The 22,103-nt window shown below is 56.7% G+C and overlaps 1 protein-coding gene across 4 annotated transcripts in view; it reads left to right on the forward strand.

Moving 5' to 3' along the window:
* The window catches only part of ITPK1 (inositol-tetrakisphosphate 1-kinase), a 186,789-nt gene that overhangs the window by 161,765 nt on the left and 2,921 nt on the right, over positions 1 to 22,103 (forward strand). For all 4 annotated transcript variants that reach the window (XM_023205518.3, XM_023205514.3, XM_023205515.3 and 1 more), the window contains 5 exons: positions 2,103 to 2,201; positions 2,559 to 2,599; positions 6,520 to 6,685; positions 12,863 to 12,930; positions 18,427 to 18,589. In XM_023205518.3, coding sequence (XP_023061286.1) covers positions 2,103 to 2,201; positions 2,559 to 2,599; positions 6,520 to 6,685; positions 12,863 to 12,930; positions 18,427 to 18,589 — 537 coding nt within the window. The remainder of the gene's footprint in view (positions 1 to 2,102; positions 2,202 to 2,558; positions 2,600 to 6,519; positions 6,686 to 12,862; positions 12,931 to 18,426; positions 18,590 to 22,103) is intronic.

Consider the following 22,103-nt stretch of genomic DNA (forward strand, 5'->3'; position numbering starts at 1 on the left):
GTTGTTATGAGGGTAAATGAGTTACTGTGTAAGTACGTGGAGCAGTGTCTGGCACGGAACACATGCAGTGTTTTGAGACATTGGCTACTGGCCACTAGTGATATTATGTAAAAGCTTGGATGGGCCAGGCTGGGGAGGGACAGTTGAGGAGGGCATTGAAATCTGAAAGCCAAGCTGATTCACCTGCTTTAAAAACTCTGAGGGCCGTAGGGAGCCTGGAAGCTCTTACAGGAGGTGGCCTGTTTGACTCCAGCAGCCTCCAGATCTTCCTGTGGGAGGAGGGGCCAAGGGTGGAGCCCAGGCTGGTGAGCGTCCGTCTGAAGTCTGTTTATGGCAGAACCCTCCAGTTCGAACATTCAGGCCTTTGGGACTGGGTTGCAGGGGCTGTGTGTTTGCAGCAAGGAGGCTTTTGCACAGACTGCTTCCTCCCTTGACAGCCATGGAGGGCCTGCCAGCCCTCACAGCATTCCCACCCGGCCTGGGGCCTTGTTTGGAAAATGGCTTTCAGCTGAGCACCAGCTCCCCCGCCCTCCCCCGGCCCTGACTTTCCTGACTTCCCTCTCCTGGGCTGCCAGGTGAGCCTGGCTCCTTGTTCTGGCTCTGCCGTTGACCACTGTATGACCTTGGGGCCTCTGTTTCTGCACACTGTCAGGGACTGCTGCTGATTGAATAGGCCTCTGTGCAGAGGGCCTGCATCACTGTCTGCCGGGGGCTGGGGAAACACTAGCTCCAGACCACCCTCCCAGTGCCCCAGAGAAACTGCAACCCCCCAAATCTTTCTGTTTGGAGTTTAGACTGCGAGGGTAGGAGTGAGGGAAAAGGGGAATGAGGATGAGGAGGGAGATAAAAGCACTTTTATATGCTCTGTGTAATTCTTGGCATTTGTTTTTATGAGATAAATGAGGCTGGATCTACCTTGATTTAATGTCCTGACCTCCTAGCCAGCCAAGTAGCTAGCAGCTCGAGACAGGCCGCTTCGCTCTGTTTACTTTTGGTTTGGTTTCCAAGCCTGTGGGTGGCAGACCGCCCCCACCCTACTCACGCTCAGCCTTTCCTGGCCCCTGTGCCCTGAAGTACACGGTGGTCCCACCTCTGTGGTCTTATCAGGGAAGGGGGACAATGACAAGAAACAATAATAAAAAACCAGTAGTTTCATCATCAGCAGAGAGATTCCAAATACGTTTTGTTATCCCATAAAAAATCTGTTTCCCCCTGCTTGGTGCCGGGCACGAGTCAGGATGAGCAGAACAGGTCAGCTTTCGAGGGTTTTAGAAAGTTGGGCTCACCTGTAGAATCCACTGGGTGGGCCTGGAGAGGGGCTCAGGAGCGCCAAGCTGTGAAGGGCGAGAAGCCATTGGCAGGGGGACCAGGCGCGGCCTGGGCTGGAGCGTGCAGCAGAGATGCAGTGAGCACGCTGGGGAGGCCACCTCTGGAGCTCCACGTGATGCCCTCAATTATGTTAAGTAGTCGGCAGGTGAGGGGTCAGGTGGTGTCCATGTGGAAACAGTTGTGTTACCACCAGCTAGTTCTTTAATCTCTCTGACCCCAGTTTCCTCCTCATGGGATTATTTTGCAAACCTAGAGGTGATGCTGGCAAAGCCCTGGGCACAGCACTAGACACATGCTAAGAGCTGTATTGTCACTGCGATTATTATTAAGCCAGTGTGTCACACCATGGGAAAGTCTTTATTGAACCAGAAAAATGGTCATGGCTTATTAAGTTAGGATTCAGGTTACAAAACAGTATCCTGTTTATAAAGCTCTCTGTGTGTAAATGTACACATGGCCAAAAGGCCACAGTGATGGGTTAGTAGTTGTAATGTCTGTGAATATGTACATTTTTTACTTTTCTGTGCTCTTTGGATTTGACACAGTGATCATACACGAGTTTTGTAATTACAGAAATGTTATTAGACAGTGTAACGGCAGTGCTGTGGTTATTGTTCACACACATGAGCACATGGGACTGCAGAGTTTGAGGACGGTCAGATCCAGGAGCATGAGGGCACGGAAGGCCCCTGGGGTGGGGCGGGCTGTTGCAGGACGTGCGCCTGGGGCAGCTGTCCAGGAGCTGTGCTGACCAGGCCTCCCCTCTGCCCTAGATGACAGGATCTGCTCACCGCCCTTCATGGAGCTCACGAGCCTGTGCGGGGATGACACCATGCAGCTGCTGGAGAAGAACGGCCTGGCTTTCCCGTTCAGTGCGTACCACCCCAGCTCCACCTGAGGGCAGGTGCTGTAGGCCTAGGCCAGCATGGGGGAGGGGCGGGGTTTGTAGTCCCCTCTGGATTTAAGCTCACCTGGGGATGGACAAGCACATGGCCCTGGGTCCCACCTCCACCCACACCACAGAAACCGGGTCCTGGTGGGGGGCACAGGGCAACATGCTCTCCTGCCTGGCCTGGGGGTGTCTACCCACACATCACCCTCAGTGCAGATACCAGGTGTCCAGAGTGTGTGTCTCAGCTAGAGTTCCTTTCTAGACGTGCCAAATACCCCTGGCTTGTGGGTGAATGGCCTCACTAATTTCTCTCTGCTTTTCTCTCCCCAACCGATAGTTTGCAAAACCAGAGTGGCTCATGGCACCAACTCTCATGAGGTGAGTGGAAGAAGATCTGACTGTCTGTCGCCCCTGACTCCCATCCTTTCAGCTTGTCGTGTCTCATTGCGACCCTGCCAGATTCCTCACTGTCACTGCTCCTGCCCTCTGTTAGTCCCGGCTCCTTGGTAGACAGCCTCCTTCCCTTCCCTGGACTGTCTGCACCCTCACCCCAATGTCTGTCCTGTCCCCAAGGCAGGAGGGTGTGCTCGGGACCCACCTGTCCTCTGTGGAGCCTGTCTTAGCTCTGGCAGCCATAACAAACCCCAGGCACTGGGTGGCTTCGCCACATTTATTTTCTCACAGCCCTGGAGGCTGAAAGTCCCAGGTCAGGGTGCCAGCAGGGTCAGTTTCTGGTGAGGGCTCTCTTCCTACCTTGCAGATGGCCACCTTCTCCCTGTGTCCTCACATGGCCTGTTGTGTGTGTGAATGGGGAGGGATAGAAAGCAAGAGCAAGCTCTCTAATTTCTTCTGATAGGGGCACTAATCCCATCTTAAGGGCCCTGCCCTCAAGACCTCCAAAAAGGCCCCACCTCCAGATACCACCACAGTGGGGCGCAGGCTTCAGCGTAGGAGTTCTAGGGCACACATTCAGTCCATAGGGGAGCTTGTGCGAGTCATGCCCCAGTGCAGGACTGTCTGTCCTTTGGGCCATGAGTGTCATCTCCTCGAGGGCCTGTTTTGTGGCAGGCACTGGGCTGGGCCCACATGAGGGCTATTAGCTCTGAGAAGGCTCTGTCACTGCCACAGGGGTCTGCCATGCTGCTGAATTGAGACAGGCCAGGGAGAAAAGGGGGGCCGCTTGGAATCAACCCCACGGAATGCTTTGATTCATGAGTCACCCACCCACACATTCGTTCTTTTATTCACTTTATGATGTTCCCGGCCACCTTGAGGACCACGGGGACCAGGGGACAGAGGCATAGGATGTGAATTCTGTCCCTAGAGAGAGCCAGGGAGGCTGTGAGGACTCTGGGGGCTAGAGGAGTGGATGGTCATATAGGGGCTTCGCTGGGGCCAGGGCCCGCACCACCCTCTGGAGCCACACCTGGGGCCTTGTGCTTGCCCTGGACATACCCTGCCTGGGGTCTCCCCACTGGGCACATGTGGAGGTGTGCCGGGCAGCAGGCATCTGACCAGAGTGGGCTCTCTGGGGAAGGCCTGTCCTTGGAAGGCCCCCCCAACAGAAATGCTCCCCAGAGCTCACGACTAAAAGGGGAAGACTCAGCAGCATGGGCCTTCCCTGGGTTATGTACTGCTCTTTGTCCCTGGCCTGTACTTCTGGGGAAGTGTCAGTAGACAGTGTCGGCGTAGCGTGGCACATGCTGTGATGGGAAGGAGTGTGGGGACAGCCCGCCCGTCCCGTTGTCAGTTGTCTGAAATCGGGAGCCCACATGTATTCTTCTTGTGGGTGCTGGCCCTCCTGCCACAGCCTGCCTGGGCTCTGTGCCCGGTGCTGGCAGCACCCTCCAGGATATGCCCGGCCAGGGAGGGAGCAGGAAGGCCCCCCTCGGCCCTAGTACCTGCCTGCCTGCCTTCCAGCAGCCCCTTTCCACCACCCAGTGGTTCCTCTGTGTGTCAGTTGCTTGGGTGTTACTGACGGAAGCACGAGCGCAGTCATTAGTGTGATTAGATCAGCCTCACTCAGAACTGGGCAGCCCGGGAGGAGGGAGCCACTTCCCTGAGTCACTTGAGGCCTGAGGGCCGGGGCTGCGGAATCCCACGCCTGGGGCCGATTCTGGTGCTGCGTGTTGCCGTTTGCGCGACTTTGGCAAATTCCCCAGCCACCCAGAGTATCCGTCCATGTTTGTGATTGGAGACGTAGCGGCTTCTGTGAAGGATGAGGGGTCACTGCCAGGGTTGCCTGGGTGGACTGCTGGGTGAGCTGTCGGAACCAGCTGCCCTGGAGCCTGCCGGGTACTTGCCAAAGGGGGTGGAGGTTCTGGATCCAGGTGCACCCCTCTCAGGATGCCCCTGATGGGCCTCAGGACTCTCAGCCCTCAAGTATGGGGTCAGCACGCTCAGGGGAAGCTATACATCACCCCTCATTCTAGCCGTCTGCCTCCAGGATGTTCATACGGGCATCCCTCCCCCACCACACTCCCCAGCAGGCTGTCTGGGTCCACTGCCAACAAGGTGTGCCACCATGTCCCATGTACTCAGAGACCCCTAGCAGACTCTTGTGTACAGACGGGGTGTGTTAGCATTACAGGGACGTGCCTTCTGGGGTGGACACTGTCCACCAGATAGGCAGAGGCTGGGAGACAAGCTTCTCACAGATTCCAGGGGTACCCAGGGAAGCCACGTACAGCAGGGGTGGAGAATAGCACTGTGCATGGCGGGCTTTAGATAGGCCAGCAGGTGCTTCTGATCCGGAGTCCTCGTCTGCATCCCAGCCCGCCCACTCCCTGCCTCTGAATCTCCCAGCCCCATACTCAACCAAAATCAGGACCATTTCTGCTAAACCACTCTGTCTTCATTTTATGTTCACAGAACCATTTGGGTTTTTGTTTTGTTTTGGGGCCAGTGTAAGAGTACTCATTTGCTCCATAGTGGAAATTTATTTATTTATTTTTTTTTAGCTATAACTTAGCCGAAAGCCCGGAGCACCCCTGCAGCCACCTGTGATTTTACAGAGGAAGACAGTGGCGCTTAAGCAGGGCGGGGGCCCAGCCTGGGCTCACACAGCAAGTGCCAAGCAGGCACTCCAGCCCCTGCCTGACTCCGGAGCTGCTCGTGTTTTTCCTGTCCTTTATTCTTGTCAGAAGGCTGAGGAGACGTTCGCTGCCCCCCAGCACTCCCGGCACAGACACACACTTTTTGTTTTTCCCATGTGGCCTGGATTTCCACGTCTGTCCTGCCCAGCTGAGCTCCAGGCACATAGGGCTGGCGCTCCGTGACAGCTGACATGAGGGGTGGCAGCTGGGGAGGCAACCAGCTGTCCAGGGCCCATTATCCCTGCTCAGCAGCCCCAGCCGTCTGGTGGCTCCTTCCTGGGGCCCTGCGGGCTGAGGGATTAGCCGTGACCCTGGCACCAGCAGCTGGATCGACTAAGCCGAGGGCCCACCCCTCTGTCCTTAGAGCAGGCCCTGGGCAGAGCCCGTGCTGGCTGGGGCTGAGAGGGTTTTGGCAGCTGCCCCCCTACACTCCCTACCTCAGCCCCTACCAGATCCTCCTGTCGGGGACCTTTTTCCCTAGAGGAGTCGGGACCAGAAGCGCAAAGGCCTGTTGTTTGCGGAGTGTCACGTGGCTCTGTGTGTAGGGGCGCGGCTGGGTGCTGTGCAGACCCGATTCCATCCCGGGCTTGTTCACGGTCCGGCAGTCACTGAATCTCTCAGCGCCTTATCGTCCTCATCTGTGAAAGGTTGTACGCTCCCCTCAGAGGCGCATTGTAAGGGAGACATGAGGTAACTCGTGTACGTGCTCAGAACAGGGCCCGGCTTGTCACAGCTGCTCGACAAGAGGCAGCCGTTGTCATCAGACAGGCTTTGACTCAAGGCCTCCTGACTCCTGTGCCTGAGTCATCTGTTTCCTTCCCCCTCCTCCCGGGTCTTTGTGGAGGATCCTTTAGGATGTCAGAGGGTTGAGTAGCACACAACCTTAGGGGTCCCCTTCCCTGGACCACAGTGCGACGAGTGGCTCCACACTGTCGGAAGTTGTGCAGCTCACGGCCAGCTCAGTCTCACATGGCAGACCCAATGGAGGGAGGACCTCCTACCCCGTGGCAGAAGGGATGCATCCCTAGGTGTTCTTCACTCCACTCCACTCACCCTGGGTTGAGGCTCCTCTCGGGGAGTCCTCATGCCACGGGACCAGGAATGGGCCTTGGTGGAGGTGCTCTGGACAGGTGACACGCCTGTGTGTTGGAGGTTGAGAGGATGGTGGATTCTGACAGAGCCTTTGACCCCTTGTCTTCCCAGATGGCTATTGTGTTCAACCAGGAGGGCCTGAATGCCATCCAGCCACCCTGCGTGGTCCAGAATTTCATCAACCACAACGCCGTCCTGTACAAGGTGTTCGTGGTTGGCGAGTCCTACACTGTGGTCCAGAGGCCCTCACTCAAGAACTTCTCCGCAGGCACATCAGGTAACCGCTCCTCTCGCCATCTTGGGCTGAGCGAGACTCGGGGGCCCAGCTGGGATGTGGCAGCAGCTGTCTGTCCTTCGGCACTGCCCCCGCCACCCTGTGTTCTCGGTGGGATGAAGAGGTGCTCTAAAGATGGAAAGAGTTGTGTACGGTGGATAAAGAGGCCTTGGGGAACTAGTAAAATGTCCCTGTTCCCTGGGTTATTGTAGGGGGCCCCACCCACCTGAACCACCATAGACTCCAGAACACATCCAGAAGTGTTCTGTCCCTAGGACGCTTCCTGAGGACCCACACGATAATGATATTCACGGAGGAACATGCTGGGACAGGTGTGGCCAGCACAGCGTGTGTTGGCCTTCCAGGGAAGCGAGGGCAGGTGCTGCCTGCTGTCTCCCGCCGAGCCGTCTTTACCTTGGGTCTCGTTTTCCCCGGGGAAGCCTGAAACAGAGTTGCCTGCTGCTGCCTGCGTAGCTGCCGGGGTGAGTTAGGCTCTGCTAGAAGCAGCAGCTGCCGGATCACAGGTCTTCTTAGGTGCAGGACTCCTGCTGTGCCAGTGAGCGGGTTTTGAGTCAGTGGACGGTGGTCTAGGGGCCCCGCGGGTGTCTTGTAGGGCATTCTCCGCTGTTATTGCTGGGCCTGAGAAGCAGCTCCCCAGGGATTAGGCTGTGGACCCTGCTGCACTGAGGGGCCTTCCTTCCACCAGCCGCTCACCACCCTCTCCAGCCTCAGCCATTTTAAAAACGGACACTGAGTTAAAGATTTGCTGGCAGTGGGGCTGCTCAAAAGAATGTTCTAGTGGCTTCTGAAGGCATCTCTAAGGCACATTCTGGAAACCTTTGGAACAGTGGCAATGTCTTGGGATAAGCAGCTTTCCAGGACGACCCCTTGGAGAACACTCACTGCCCCGCTGTGGCTTGTTCAAATCAGCCGCACATTTCTTTCAGCAAGGGGAACCCACATCATCAGAAGCGTTCAGATGCCAGCTGCTTTACCTCCACCTGAGCAAGCAGATGTGTCCTCTTGGCGTCCCTCGTCTGGGGACTGCCTGTGGCCGTCCACACCTCCTGGCTGGTGTGCCGCCCGGCATGGAGGGGCTGCAGCTGCTGTGGTCGCCCTCTCAGCCCTTCTTCCCCTAGATGCCTCTTCTCTTTCCGTGGACACAATACAGAGTGTGGATACTTTGGAAACATGCAGATGTTCATTTTCCTCCTGAGGGCAGACGGCCTTCCTAGCTGGGCATGTGGCTCCTGGACTCAAGGCTGTATTTTCAGGGTTTAGGACATCCTGGTCCCAGCCCCTGCCCACTGGTTGGGAACCAAACGCTGGAAGCATATTTTTATATGTGGCTATATACCACCAAGTGATATTCCTCAAAGTTATGGGCTGGAAGAGGCTGACATTTTAAAAAATGCTGTTTATTCCCTGATTTAAGAAAATAATAATGCTTTAAGTCTATGGAAAATATATTAAATTCAGAGGAGTTATATTTTATGTCAACTCCTTTCTGTTTTTACCCAAGTCACTCCATCTCTAAAAGAAATTTACTGTCAGATCTCCTTTCTTATCCACACAGAAGTGTGGTTGAGTTTTACTGTTTTTTTGTTTTTTCCTTTTTCCTCCTGGTTGCAAAATGCTGGGCCAGTTTCCGTCTTGACGCTGGGAACCATTAGCAGCAGAGTGCAGGCTCCTGTTCTCTATCTGTGAGGACGAGGACTCCTTGCCTGTGCGTCTTCTCGTGTGGCCATTTCTCGGTTGCTGGTTTGCCATAGAATGCAGGCCAGGAGACCAGACCTGGTGGCTCATGCTATAGTCCCAGTTCTTTGAAGAGATCTAGGTGGGAAGATTGCTTGAGGCCAGGAATTTGAGACCAGCCTGGGCAACATAGTGAAACTCCATCTCTACAAAAAATGAAAATAAAAAAAAATTGAAAAAATTACCTGGGCATGGTAGCGTGCACCTGCAGTCCCAGCTACTAAGAAGGCTGAGGCAGAAGGATTGCTTGAGCCCAGGAGTTTAAGGTTGCAGTGAGCTGTGGTCATGCCACTGCACTCCAGCCTAGGTGACAGTAAGACCTTGCCTCTTAAAAACAAACAAAAAAAAACAGACTAAGCCCAAATAGTAGAGAAACACACAGAGCTAAAAAGGAGAAGTGTTTATTCTGTTCACGTGAACTAAGTAACTGTTAGTGTCTCTCCATCCCCAAAGCGGATTCTGTGTCCCCATCTCTAGGGCACGGTGCCAGGGAGCTAATGTGGGTTCTACGTGTATGTTCTCTTTCTGGATAAGAAGTGTAGTGCAACAGCAGCCCTTTAAGCTGGACCAGTTGAAAAGGGGGTTTGGGAGTGGCCTCTTTCCGGCCCCCACCCCAGCTTTCCAATTTCCTTTGCCTGATGACAGGTCCCCCAGCTTCCCATGGCCACGCAGGGATGGGGGCTTCTTGAGTGAGATTTTTCTGGACCTGGGATAGAGACAAGGAGACGAGCCTTCACTCTACAACTGCCAGTCTCCTTTGCCTGTCAGCTGCACTTTTGTTTTTTACATGTTGACATCTGAAATCAAGTGTGCCTTATAGCCAGTGGCATCCATGCAGAGGCTTTGGCTGGAGCTGAAGTCAGGTTGTTGCTCGTGCCATCCGCCAGGAACATTTTGTGTTCTCTGCCCATGGTTCGCATTCGTGGAGAGATTGTTCCCCTCCCTCCACCCTGTGCCAGGGTAGAGATGGGCGGGTTCCTTTGCTCCCGCTTTCTGTGTAGTGGGTTTATTTCTTGTTCATCTTTACCCTGAGGACGTGGCGCAGGCCCCCAGCTTTATTCAGGTTCCTTCCATTATCCTCTCCAGCCTGAGTCTTGTTTCTCTTAGGCATGTATGAGTGGTACCTCCTACCATGTAGAGCGGGAGGCAGCAAACTTTTTTGCAGAAGGCCAAATTATAAACATTTCCAGCTCCATCACAATTATTTAATGCTGCCATCGTAGTGCAAAAGCAGCTGTAGATATGTAAATGAGTGCACGGCTGTGTTCCAATGAAACTTTATTTGAAGTGCAGGTGGCTGGGCTTACAGTCTATAGTCTGCTGAGCTCCACTCCAGAGCCTCTTAATAGTCAGTGATACAGCATTTATCAAACCTACCATGTGCCCAGCCCTGCGTGAGCTGCTGGGGATCCAGTCAGGCACTAGATAGGCACTCAGCTTCCTGCCCTCAGGAGTTTGTATTCTGGTGGGAGAAACTGCATACAAGGAGAGAAATAATAAAAGGGTCAACTGTGGCCTGAGATGAGGCGTTCTGAGGGAAAGAGAATGTGTCCTGGGATACCACGGGGTGAGGGGAACCACTAGGAAAGGGCAGCTCAGGTGGTCCCTCTGCAGAGGTGATACTTATGGCAACTGGAAGATGACTTGGGTCACCATCTGTAGCACTGGACACATTCTTCCCATCCCATTTGCCTCCCGAGAGAGAGAGGAGATTAAGCAAATAAGGCTAAATGCAGTGTGGCCCCAGCTCATGGCTGTACTGCTGAGTTGCTGGGATATTTGGGGGCTCATCTTATCATTTATTCTTCTTTTAAACCTATTTTTTAAATCCATAAGTTGAGAAGAAAAGCGTACATTCTTCCTTTCGTTGCCCTCCCTCCCTGTAGAACGTTGGTGGTAGTTCTCCACCGGTGCTGTTGGGCTAGTCTACGAACAGACTGCACGGGGCACCCGAAATCCAGGGTGCTGTCATGAGGAGGGCTTGCGGCTACATGCTGGGAGCAGCGCCCTGGTCTGGTGTGTTAGAGGAACCAGCTGTTTTGGAGCTGGCCACCAGGTCTCTTGCCCTGATGCCTTCTCACTTGCCTCAGCTTTCCATCGTCACCTGGGTGACTGGCAGCCACGGGAGGCTGCTCCCACTCCCTCCGACCCCTGCTCAGACATAGGCACTGGGAACTGAGGCACATAGAGAGGAACTGAGCCCAGGCCATCTCTCACTGCCCTGCCAAATGGTCTTCTGGCCAGAGCTCCTAGGTCAGAATTAGCCAGAAGGGCTGGGTGCGGTGGCTCATGCCTATATCCCCAGCACTTTGGGAGGCTGAGGTGGGCAGATCACCTGAGGTCAGGAGTTCAAGACCAGCCTGACCAACATGGCAAAACCCCGTCTCTACTGAAAATACAAAAAATTAGCCAGGCATGGTGGCAGGTGCCTATAATCCCAGCTACTCAGGAGGCAAGATAATCGCTTGAACATGGGAGGCGGAGGTTGCAGTGAGCCAAGCTCGGGCCACAGCACTCTAGCCTGGGCGACAGAGTGAGACTCTGTCTCAAAAAAATAAAAAGAAAAACAGAATTAGCCAGGAGGAGAAACGAGCCCCTCTTGAAATGGCCTGGACTCCGGCTCTTCCTGCCAGAAGAAGCTGTTGGGTTGCATGATCTGTCAGGTCAGCAGACACTGGCCGGCCCCTCTGAATACCCAGCTCTGGCCCTTCCTGGCACCCACTCAGCACCCACGTGTTCTCCTTGTGGCTCCTGTAGACTTCCCAGCCTCCCTGATCTATGCTGTGTCTACCTGTGCTTGGTGGCCCTTCCTCCCCCTGGGCCTTCTCTGCCACTGGGCAACTGCTATTGAGGATCTGCAGGGAAATAGGTGGGAAGGTGCCCTGGGCTCAGGGGCTGAGCCAGGCTGGGCTACAGGATGAGCAGGTGGGCAATGTTCCCCTCCCAGCTGCTCGAGCCTGCTCCAGCCTCAAGCCCATGGGGCTTATGCCATCCCCACAGGCTTCTCCTTGGCTGTCGGTGCCTTGGGAGTAGAGATCCTGGGGGCTACATGACGCATGTCCTGCGGGGTGTTTATTTTCCCCAGGCTCCTCCCCAGGACCATCTTTCATGCCCCCCATCTGGACTGGCTCTGGTCAGAGCAGCAGGAGGACTGTCAGGCCCACCAGGGCAGCCAGGGGCCTTTGTGCCCCGCTAGCGGGAAGGACGCCAGATACATCTCAGCGCCTGCCCACTTGGCTTCCACCCGAGTCATTCTCTCATGCATGATTGTTGCGGCGCTGTAGAGTCCTGGAGCTGGTGGGGTCGTTGGCAGCCAGAGCAGGTGCCCCATTGGCATGGCCCCTGGCATGCATGCCCCTCAGCCAGTGCCCTCCTGTCCTCACACATAGGGGCCTGGGTCCTAGGGATGTGCATGACATCCTGGGGGCAGGAGCCACAACACCTTGCACTGCAAGGACTCGAGGGGCTGCTAGGGCTGGCGGCCCAGGACAGTCCCGTGCCAGCCTTGGGGGAGGTCGTGGGATGGTGACAGACAGCCTTTTCCAGAACTCGGCCTGAGGCTCATGGTTCTGCAATTCTTGCTTTCATGTGCCAATGCTTCCCAGTGCCTATGAGCGTGTTTCTGACCAACCGACCTGACATTTCCCCCAAGTGACTTTGGTTTACTCCCCAAGGACGTTTCTACTGTGGGATCTACTTGCACTTTCACTGTTCTTGGAATTGGTCTGCCTCTGCGGGTCCCCAGTGGGCCTGTACAGGCTGGGTGTTGTGGGAGGCAGGCAGAAGCCAGACGTGTGGGGTGAGGGTATTTCAGACTCTCTGTGCCAGCTTCCAGTGCCAAAGAGAAATTGTGCTGTGTGCTTTCTTGGATGGATCCTGTGGAAGCCTACGTTCTCTGATTTCCTATTTTTTTCCCTAAGTCGCTAAGAACCACCAGAACCCTTTGTATTTTAAGTGCTCACGTGCCAGTGGCAGCCTGTCCCTATGTCTCTAGCACGTTCCCCAAAAGAGAGTCCCGTGGGCTGGGGAGTGGACTGGGAGCACTGGCCTAAATAACACTGAGACTGCTTTACCTTGTGCCCTCTCTGGGGTGATATTCAGGTGTTTAGCTGTCCCACCCCGCTCCTTGCCCCCCACCCCCCTCCCTACACCGTTCCCTGTGTGGTGACAGGGCACTCAGGGAAAACCAGATGTGATGCTGTGAGATGGTAGCAGAGGTTGGCTCATTACATCGGTCACTTTTATGTGGCAGGAGAAGGTGAACCAGAGGCCCTGACGGTGCCCAGCTCACTGGAGCCCAGGGCTCTGCAGAGCCCGGAGCCGCGTGTTGGTGCCTGGGGTGGTGCTGCCCCCTGGTGTCGGGTGGCGGCAGTGTGGTCCCTGCATTGAGGTTCTAACGTCGGCTCCTTCCTGTCGCTTTTTCAGACCGTGAGTCCATCTTCTTCAACAGCCACAACGTGTCAAAGCCCGAGTCGTCATCAGTCCTGACGGAGGTGGGTCCCTCCGTTGGGGTGGCTTGGCCCGAAACTGCCCTCCCCTGGGCCTAGGTGTGGGCTGCCACAGCATGGGGTCCTTGGACGAGCTCTCCAGCAGGCTAGGGTGGGAAAGACCTTTGCCTTTGTGCCAGGGGATTCGGGAGGTTCCAGAGACCCCTGTTCCTCTGCTTGCTTCGAGCCTTCGTGCTAGCAGCCATTGCAGCCCGGGCCAGCACAGGGAGAGGTGAGGGGCACGCTGGGCTTGCAGAGAGACACCAATCACTGCAAGCTGCCCGCGCAGAAGGTGTGCTGACCCTTCTCCCAGCGGGAGGAATCGGAAGAACTGCTCTCTCATCTCTTGTTCCTGATTTTTCAAAAGGCTGTGGAGGCAGCACCATCTCAGTCCTTCGTCCTGTAGTGGTCCTGAGGCTGGCAGGAGTGTCACCCCTGCCCCCAGCACTGTGGGTAGTGGGCATCCTGGCCGCTCAGTGAGTTTCACTGTGGCCAGCGTCAGCCCAGGTACCCGGCAGTGCAGGTCGCAGTCAGGTCTCATGGCATCAGAGAGGCTCGGTGACCTTTTCACGTTCACAAGGCTGGGATTTGACCCCAGCAGGTCTGATTCCAAAGTTGGATCTCCCAGGAATTTAGGACTTCTGACCTCACCAGTGATTCCTGAGCACCTGACCCCAAAGAATTTAGGAAAGGCTGTCTTCTGCTGTTTCCCCGAAGTCCAGAGAGCCAGCGGCCACTTCCCTAAACTCAGAGCCCTCTGCCAGGGAGCCCGCTGTTCTGAGGATGCGTGTGTGCTCTTCTGGGGGCTTTGCTGGTGTCCTCCTCCCTGTCCTGGTCTGGCCTCTCCGACGAGCCAGCCTCCACTCCAGCCGCAGTGCTCGTGTCCCTGGGGGGGCTGTCCCAGAACCCAGGCAGCCTGTCTGTCATTTGTGTCAGGGTCCTCTGAGGAGCCAGCAGTGTGCTGAGCATTAGACAGAGCACGGGCGTGGGCAGGACCTGGAGGGAACATCGCCATCCTCAGGATGTTGACACGTGTCCCCTGGGAACATGTCAGGCTTTGGGAACAGATTTAAACAGAGCCTCAGTGCCTGGCTGAGCATATTATAAGATGTTCTGTGCAAGAGACGGCTTTCTTCTAAGCTTCAGAATCACAGGGCTTCTTCCCCGTGTGGCTTTGCTCTGGGGGCCTCGGCAGCCCGTGTGATGGAGGGGAATTGGCATTTGCAGACTGAGTGTCCTCTCAGGGGTAGGGCCAGCAGCCATGATGGCAGAGGGACCCATCCAGAAGTCACTGTCTTGGATTAGCACTTGTTGACCTTAGCCTCAATCTCCTCATCTGTAAAACGGGAAGGAGTGGGCCTAGAGACACTGCAGGGCCCTTCCCTTCACCTCTGAGGTCTGCAGTCACCTCCTCCTTCCCTCAGCGCATGGCTGCTAGTCAGGAATCTGCCAGGACTGACGACTTCCCAAAATAGAAAAGGGAAATGCGGTCAGCACCACCTTTTCCACTGGGACATCAGCCCCTCCTGGACGCCCGCAGGCTGGCCTGACACAGCCAGCTCTGTTCCCAGGTGCGGAAACATGCTCGCTGCCCATCCACCTGCCCCTGCCCACCTGGGGCTCCTCCAGTCCTGCCTTGGCCTCCCCCGGAGTCTGGTGCAGGAAGCCCTCCTCTGGCCTTAAAGCACCCCTCCCTTCCCGGTGGGAGACCCCTGAGGATGGGCCTAGCCCCACCTAACTTGCAGGGCCCCACACACCTTCTGCTTTTCGAAATTCAGTCTAGGGTATTAGTTAAGGGCACAGACTCTGACGGGACTGCCTCGGGTCGGCCCAAGCTAAGGTGCGTCGCGTCACCTCTCTGAGCCTTGGTTTGTTCTTCCTGCCCCAGAAGGGTTCCAGAGTCCAGGGAGTTCCTGGGTGAGAAGCACCCACCGCAGTGCCGGGTGTGCAGTACGGGCATGGTCTCACTGGGTGCCGAGGCCCACGGGGGACCCATGAACACCTTCCCAGCTCCCCTGTCACCTCCTCGCTTTCCAGAACGTCACTGGATCACTTGCGTTGAGGGCCCCAGGCAGGATTTCCGTGACTTTATCTTGTCCTAGGATGGCTGTTTGGTTTTGGATAACCAGATAACTTCAGAAGGATTTCTGAGATTCCGCAGCTAAGCCGAGAGTGCTTTTGTAAATGGCGTGCCGTGGGGCATGTGGCAGTGCAGGAACCGAGCTCCCTTGCTACCGAGCCTGTGCTGTGAGCCTGAGGCAGCAGCTCCTCCCGTCTGCACCACAATCTCACAGTGAGATGTTTTTATTACCCCATTTATTGGGGCAAGAAAACAAGGCTCAGAAGGGTTCTGTTATGGCTTAGGGTACACAGTGGAGAATGGGCAGCCCCAAGGTGTCCACCAGCGTCCCTCTGACTCAGTGAGGGCCCTGGGCTGCAGGGCGAGTGGCTGAGCTGCCCCACTTGGCCTTTGGCCGCCACTGGCAGGAATGACCCAGGAGGCTCAGAAAAGCTAAGTGGCTGGGTGCAGTGGCTCATGCCTTTAATCCCAATACTTTGGGAGGCCAAGGCGGGCAGATGGCTTGAGCCCGGAGTTTGAGACCAGCCTGGGAAACGTGGTGAGACCTTTAATCCCTACCAAAACAATACAAAAATGAGCCGCGCACAGCGTTGCTCGCCTGGAGTCTTAGCTACTTGGGAGGCTGAGGTGGGAGGATCATTTGAGCCCGGAAGTTCGAGGCTGCGGTGAGTTGTGATCTCACCATTGCACTGTAGCCTGGGCAACAGAGCAAGGCCCTGACTCAGAAAGAAAGAAAACAGAAAAGTGCTAAGGGATGAGTGCCTCTCACAGCCGGGCCACTCCTGCCCCTAGAAAGTGCCTCTCACAGCCGGGCCACTCCTGCCCCCTAGAAAGTATTTCTTCCAGATACGACACCAAGGCCTTGAGGCTGTGAGCAGGGGCCCTGCGTGTCCTGCAGAGCCAGGACGGGAGATGTGCTGGTGTAGGCCTCAGAGCGTGGGCGGTGCAGCGTGGGCGGTGCCCGGGCGTGGGTCCCTCAGAGTGTGGGCGGTGCCCGGGCGTGGGTCCCTCAGAGCGTGGGCGGTGCCCGGGCGTGGGTCCCTCAGAGGGTGGGCGGTGCCCGGGCGTGGGTCCCTCAGAGCGTGGGCGGTGCCCGGGCGTGGGACCCTCGGAGCGTGGGCGGTGCCCGGGCGTGGGTCCCTGCTCAGCACTTCCCTCCCTGGAAGTTCCCAGTGGCTACTTCAGCCTCCTGTGCTTAGGTAAGGGCCACTTTTCTTGGTGACCAGGGCTCTGTCCCCAGCCCTGCTCACCTGCTTTCACTTTTTTTTTTAAATTCAGGTGCACCGGGCACAGTGACTCACACCTGTAATCCCAGCATTTTGGGAGGCCTAGAAGGGAGGATTACTTGAGGCCAGGAGTTTGAGACCAACCTGGGCAAGATAGTGAGACCCTGTCCCTACAAAAAACAAATAAGATTAGCCAGGCATGGTGGCACACACCTGTAGTTCCAGCTACTCCAGAGGCTGAGGCCCAGGAGTTCAAGGCTGCAGTGAGCCGTGATTGCAACACTACACTCCAGCCTGAGTGACAGAGTGAAACGTTGTCTCTAAATAAAATAAAACTGAGGTAAATTCACATACATAAGATTAACCATTTCAAAGAGAATAATTCAGTGGCAATTAGTACATTCACAGTGTTGTCTAATCACCACCTCTATCTGGTTCCAAAACAAAACATTTTCATCGCTGAGAAGAAAGCCCTGGGCCCGCCAGGCACTCACTCCCCCTTTCCCCCACCTCTTGTTACTGGCAGCCACTGAGCTCATTGCTGTCTCTGTGGCGTTACCTGTCCTAGATATTCCATAGAAATGGAATCACGCAATAGGTGAGCTTTTGTGTCTGGGTTCCTGTACTCAGCGTGATGTGTTCAGGGTTCCTCCGCATTGTAGCATGGGTCAGAAGTTCATTCCTTTTTATGGCTGAACAGTATTCCATCGTATGGACAGACCAGTTTTTGTAGCCGTTCATCTGTGGATGCGCGCTGGGGTAGGAATGACACCGCGGCGAGCCTGGGTGGACGGCATCCGTTTGAGTACACGGTCTCGGCCCCGGGGTGTGTACCCTGGAGCAGAACTGCCGGGTCAGTTGGCTATTCCATGTCCAGCTTTTGAACCCAGCTTCACTTTTGTCTTTCATGGATCAGCCACTCCCTTCCCTTTTGGCCCCTAAGCCCACAACTCCCAAAACTTCAGTATTCATTGAGCACCTAGTGTGAGCCCTCCCTTGGCTGATTTAGAGGAGACGGGACGCAGTTCCTGCCCTAGAATTCAGATGAATCTCCTCCCAGCCGGGCACATACTGTCTCCACCTTCTCAATAAAGTCTGAGATGGAGGCCTTGTTGCTTCGTCTTTCAGAAGAGCAAGCCTGAGACAGAGAGGCCAGGTACTGTTTCCTAAGTCCACAGAGCTAGGAGTTCACTGTCAGGTTTGGAACCCAAGTCTCTCTGACTCCAGAATCCTTCCCAGTGCAGTGCCCCAGTTCCTTGGAGGCCCTGGCTGGGGACAGGCTAAGCCCATGACAGTGTGTGTCCCAGGCCAGCCGCGACAGGCACAGGACGTGAGTGGCAGAGGGGAGTGCCAGGCTGGGAGGGAGAACAGAGCAGGGTGGCCAGACCAGCACATGGAAGCTTTGAGGAAGGCTGAGCTTGGACCCCAGGAGGCAGGCAGGAGCAGCAGAGCAGCCTCTTTAGGGAGCCCGCATTGTTTGGGGTGTGAGTTCATTTGGAAACAGCATTTCTTGGGAAGGAGGACTGGCCTGCTGGACCCCAGGGCCCTCGCCCTCTCCTCCCTGGGGGTCTCCATGATGGTGGGCAAGTGGCGGTCTGATCAGAACTCCTCACTCTGCCTGGCTCTGCCCCCCAGCTGCTCCTAGCTATGTCCTGCAGCTGCTGGCCTCTGCACCATTGCCTCCCCTGTGTCCTCCCTGGGGCCCCTCTCCTTCTCCCACCCCTCCCCGGGGCCTGCATCCTCCTGCTTTCAAGGTCTGGCTTCGGTGCTCTGCACCATAATGTCTTCCTAGGTCCCCGCCACACTCTCCATCTCCTTCCTCCCTGCTAAATGGCTTTAGTTTTAGAGGCTGAAAAATACGGGTCCAAATTCTGCCCTGTGCTTTTGAGCTGTGTGACCAAGCCCTGACCCTCTCTGAGCCTCAGTTTCCCTGTGTGTAACGTGCAGTGATGGCACTGGCCTTCCAGGCTTTGATGAGCCCGCAGGAGGTAATGAGCCTCACACACCTGGTGCCTGGCGACCCTCAGAGGGCAGGACCTGGCCAGTGGTCGCCCCGTGCTCACCACAGTGGGTCTGTCCAGCCTCCTGGCCCGAAGCATGCCAGGGGCTCATGGTGCCTGGGGTGGGGGTCTCTCTGTGTGGTGCGGCATCGCAGCTCCTTGGCCCACAGCCTGACTTCCTTGTGTATGTTGGCAGCTGGACAAGATCGAGGGCGTGTTCGAGCGGCCGAGCGATGAGGTCATCCGGGAGCTCTCCCGGGCCCTGCGGCAGGCGCTGGGCGTGTCACTCTTCGGCATCGACATCATCATCAACAACCAGACAGGGCAGCACGCCGTCATCGACATCAATGCCTTCCCAGGTGAGTGGCAGCCGGGCCACCTCCACTGACCGGCCTCCCGTGATTCTCGTCGGGTGACCTGGCAGGCGAGGCGGGGTGACCGAGGCCCGAAAGCCAGCTTTCTCCCTTACCGCAGGGTCCAGGGAGGTGCAGCCTGGAGAAGCCTCAGCCTCACCTGCGAGATGGGCTCACACGGTGTGCGAGGAGGGAGGGAGAGCCACACATCCACCTGGGGAACATCCAGACTGGAGTGTAGTATTGCAATCACGCATGTCCCTCACCTCCGTCCACCTGCGTCGTCAGCAGATCAGCCCCTCCCCCAGGCCCTCCTCGATTTCAGGAGCAGGAAGGACCTTGAAGGGATTACAGCCTCCTGCAGTTTACATTTTGAGAAACTGAGGCCCTAGAGAGGAGGAAGCTGTTCAGGCCCCACAGCACATTGGTGGCAGGCCAGAGACTCCCAGGCTCACGTTGCCTCCACCACCCTGAACTGCAGTGCCAGGCACGGGCCTGGGGAGGAGCCCCAGGCTATGGGGTCTGTTCCCTGCTGCCAGCTGGGCCCTAGGAGCCCACTGGCACTAAGCCAGGCTCTGCCATGTGCCCCTCAGCTCTCAGTGAGGGGCTCTATGGGGACCACAGGAGCAGAGCCCTAGCACAGGGCATGAGGGACGATGGTGTGACATCACAGCATGCTGTCACCAGGCTGCATGCTTTGGTGCCCGCTGTTCCCCAGATGGGGGTCCCCTGTTCCTTCCTCCATCCTGACCCTTGTTAAGCACCTGCTGTGGAGGTGAAGCCAGCCTCGCTCGCTGCTGAGGTGCAAAAATGTTTAGGAAATGCTTCCTGCATTCAGAGACTGTACCTGGCAGGTGGGGGCTCGGGGTTATTTGTCATGGGAGTGAGGCAGGACCTTAACCCCACGCACCAGCTGGGCACTTTCTGTGTGTGTCACCTCCCCTTGTCTGAGAGCATGTGCAGGCGCAGTCAACAGCACAGGCCACAGCAAGGAAGCCAAGGCCCAGAGGAGTGCGCTGGCTCCTGTCATTCAGTTGGTGTTTACCCAGGGCCGCTGTCACCCAGGGCTGCTGTGTGTCCCAGCTGGTCCAGATGCTGATGCAGCATGAGCTCTGCTGCCCGGCCCTGCCTAGGGAGAGCTCGCCCCTGTCGGGAGGAGGCGGAGGACAGAGCGGTCGGTCGGGGGGCTCCTCTGTGAGGTGGTGACACTGGAGCAGAGGGGCAGGTCCCGAGAGAGGCACCGTGGAGCCCTGTGTCTACAGCAGGTGCAGCCGTGGGGCAGGAAGGGTGGAGGACAGTCAGGGGAGCCGCGTGTGGTGAGCTGAGGACGTTGGAGCTCACCCTGGGAGTCGGGGAGCAGCCACCATGCGATCTGTGTTTGTGAACCAAAGGGCAGATCCGTGGGACAATCATATTTTTCTCCATTGCCTCTGGGTGCAGTGGGGAGGAAACCATGGGTTTAGCTGGAGCTGGGGAATCATGGGGTTTTGCTGTGCAGGTGTGAGGGAACCAGGGCACAAGGGACACTCAGGATAATGCAGGGGACATTCAGGATAAGGAAGCGTGGGATCTAAACCACGGAGCATGTTTTGAGTGGCAGAATGAAAAGGGGACAACATCAGTGGCTGGAGGGCCAGGGGTCACGGGGAGGCCTGTTGGAAGAGGAATTCTGGAAGGAGGAAGGAGACAGGAGAGGGCGGGAAGCTTTGCACCTGAGCAAGACCAGTGCCTCCCAACACAAAATGTGTGGATGGTTGCGATGTGTGGGTGCAGACAAGGGATGGCCTTGTGAGCCAGTGTAGGGCACTGTGAGCCAGTGTGGACAGGGAGGGTTCTTCCAGAGAAGCCAAGAAGAGGGCCACCCAGATGGGGTGGGGCTATGGCTGAGCCTGGCGGAGACTGGTGAGGGAGCCTGGTGCTGAGGGGAGGCCCAGGGCTCTGGCAGGGCAGAGCTGGTTCCCCGGGAGATGACTCAAGTGTGCCCACCTTACCATAGAGCACCCTTTTGGGGCCAAGCAGAGGGCCAGGCCTATTCTTCTGCACCCCACGGGAGGCCCCTCGGGCCATGGGTGTCCAGCAGCGCCTGGGAGAGGGGCCAGCAACAGCAGCGTGTGCTGATGACACCGTGAGCCAGGCCTGCCCCGACGCCTCACTCTGTCCTCACAAAGCGACGTGCAAAGGGCCGCTAGGATCTCTGTGTTGCTGATAAGGATGTGAGGCTGAGGGTTGAGTGGCTTGTCCAAAGTCACGTGGTGAAGCCAGGTGGGGCCCAGACCGTCAGCCTCAGCCTTTCCACCTCTCAGCTCCAGCCATGGGTTCGAATCTTGTCTCAGCCTTTACGGTCTGGTGGCACAACTAACGTTTCAGTCTCAGTGTTCACTGCAGTGGGACCAGTTTCCCACCCTGCAGACAGAGGAGACAGCTTTCGCACAGTGCTGGTATGGAGCTGACACTGCCCTGCGGGTTCATGCCTCAGTCCACTCCCCAAGCTCCCGTTTATCCTCAGGCCTCCGCAGAGGCAGCTGTCTCTGCACCACCACAGAAAGCGGCCTCCCTGCCGTGGGCCCCTGGGCCTTGTCTGGGGATGACGGAGGAGGTTGCCGGGGAACGGCTGTCTTCCTGGCGCTGACCTGATGGTGGAGCTCCTCCGCTGCATCTCTCCCTAGGCACCCAACAGCCATGCCTCTGCCCGGGACACCTACCCCGCCCTCTAGCCCCAGCCAGGGCTGACAGACACCCCTGGTCCTATGGTGGGGGACCTGCCACCATGTGGTATTCAAGGCACACACAGGACCAAGGGCATCCTTCAGATCCCACTCTGCCTCTTAGGAGCCGCCCTGAGCCTCAGTGTCCTCACCTGTAAAACGGGCTGCAGGAATGCAGTGAGCTGAGGACCGTGGTGACCACAGCCCAGTGGCTGCTACCTCCTGAGTGCTGTGAACATCATGGACGTCATCACTGCCCTCCCTGTGGTAGTTAACAGTCACGCCTCCTCATCTGTAAAATGGGGACAGCATTATGAAGATTAGGCAAGAGGATGTTGCGGGACGCTCGCACAGTGCCGGCTTGGGAGGCGCTGCTTGCCAGCCAGAATAGCCGTCTTCATTTACACCATGGGCACCCCTGCATCCCCTCTCAGACTTGGGCTTCCTCAAACCACAGCAGTTGTTTGCTGAATAAATAAGGGTATGGGCAGATTCAGCAGCCTCATCTGCCAGGCCCCGGGCCCTGTAAGAGGTGGTACAGGGTGCCCACGTCTAAACCTTCATTTCCACCCCGGTGGGGCTGATGGTTGTAAATGTTGTCCCAGAGGACAGCCCAGGGTTTCTGAAAACTCCCGCCCCTCGCAGTTGGCTCGGCAGGTAGGGCGCTCGCCCTGTGTGAGTCTCTTTTGGAGCAGTTTGCTGGGAGCCAGCAGAATCCTCACCTGAGATCCGAAACCTGCTTGGTGGCTCCCGAGGGCTCTGCCGATGCTCGCAACTGTGTTAGGAAGCACTCGCCCCAGGCAGGTACCACGGTT

Source organism: Piliocolobus tephrosceles, chromosome 6, assembly GCF_002776525.5.
Source record: "Piliocolobus tephrosceles isolate RC106 chromosome 6, ASM277652v3, whole genome shotgun sequence".
Taxonomy (NCBI): domain Eukaryota; kingdom Metazoa; phylum Chordata; class Mammalia; order Primates; family Cercopithecidae; genus Piliocolobus; species Piliocolobus tephrosceles.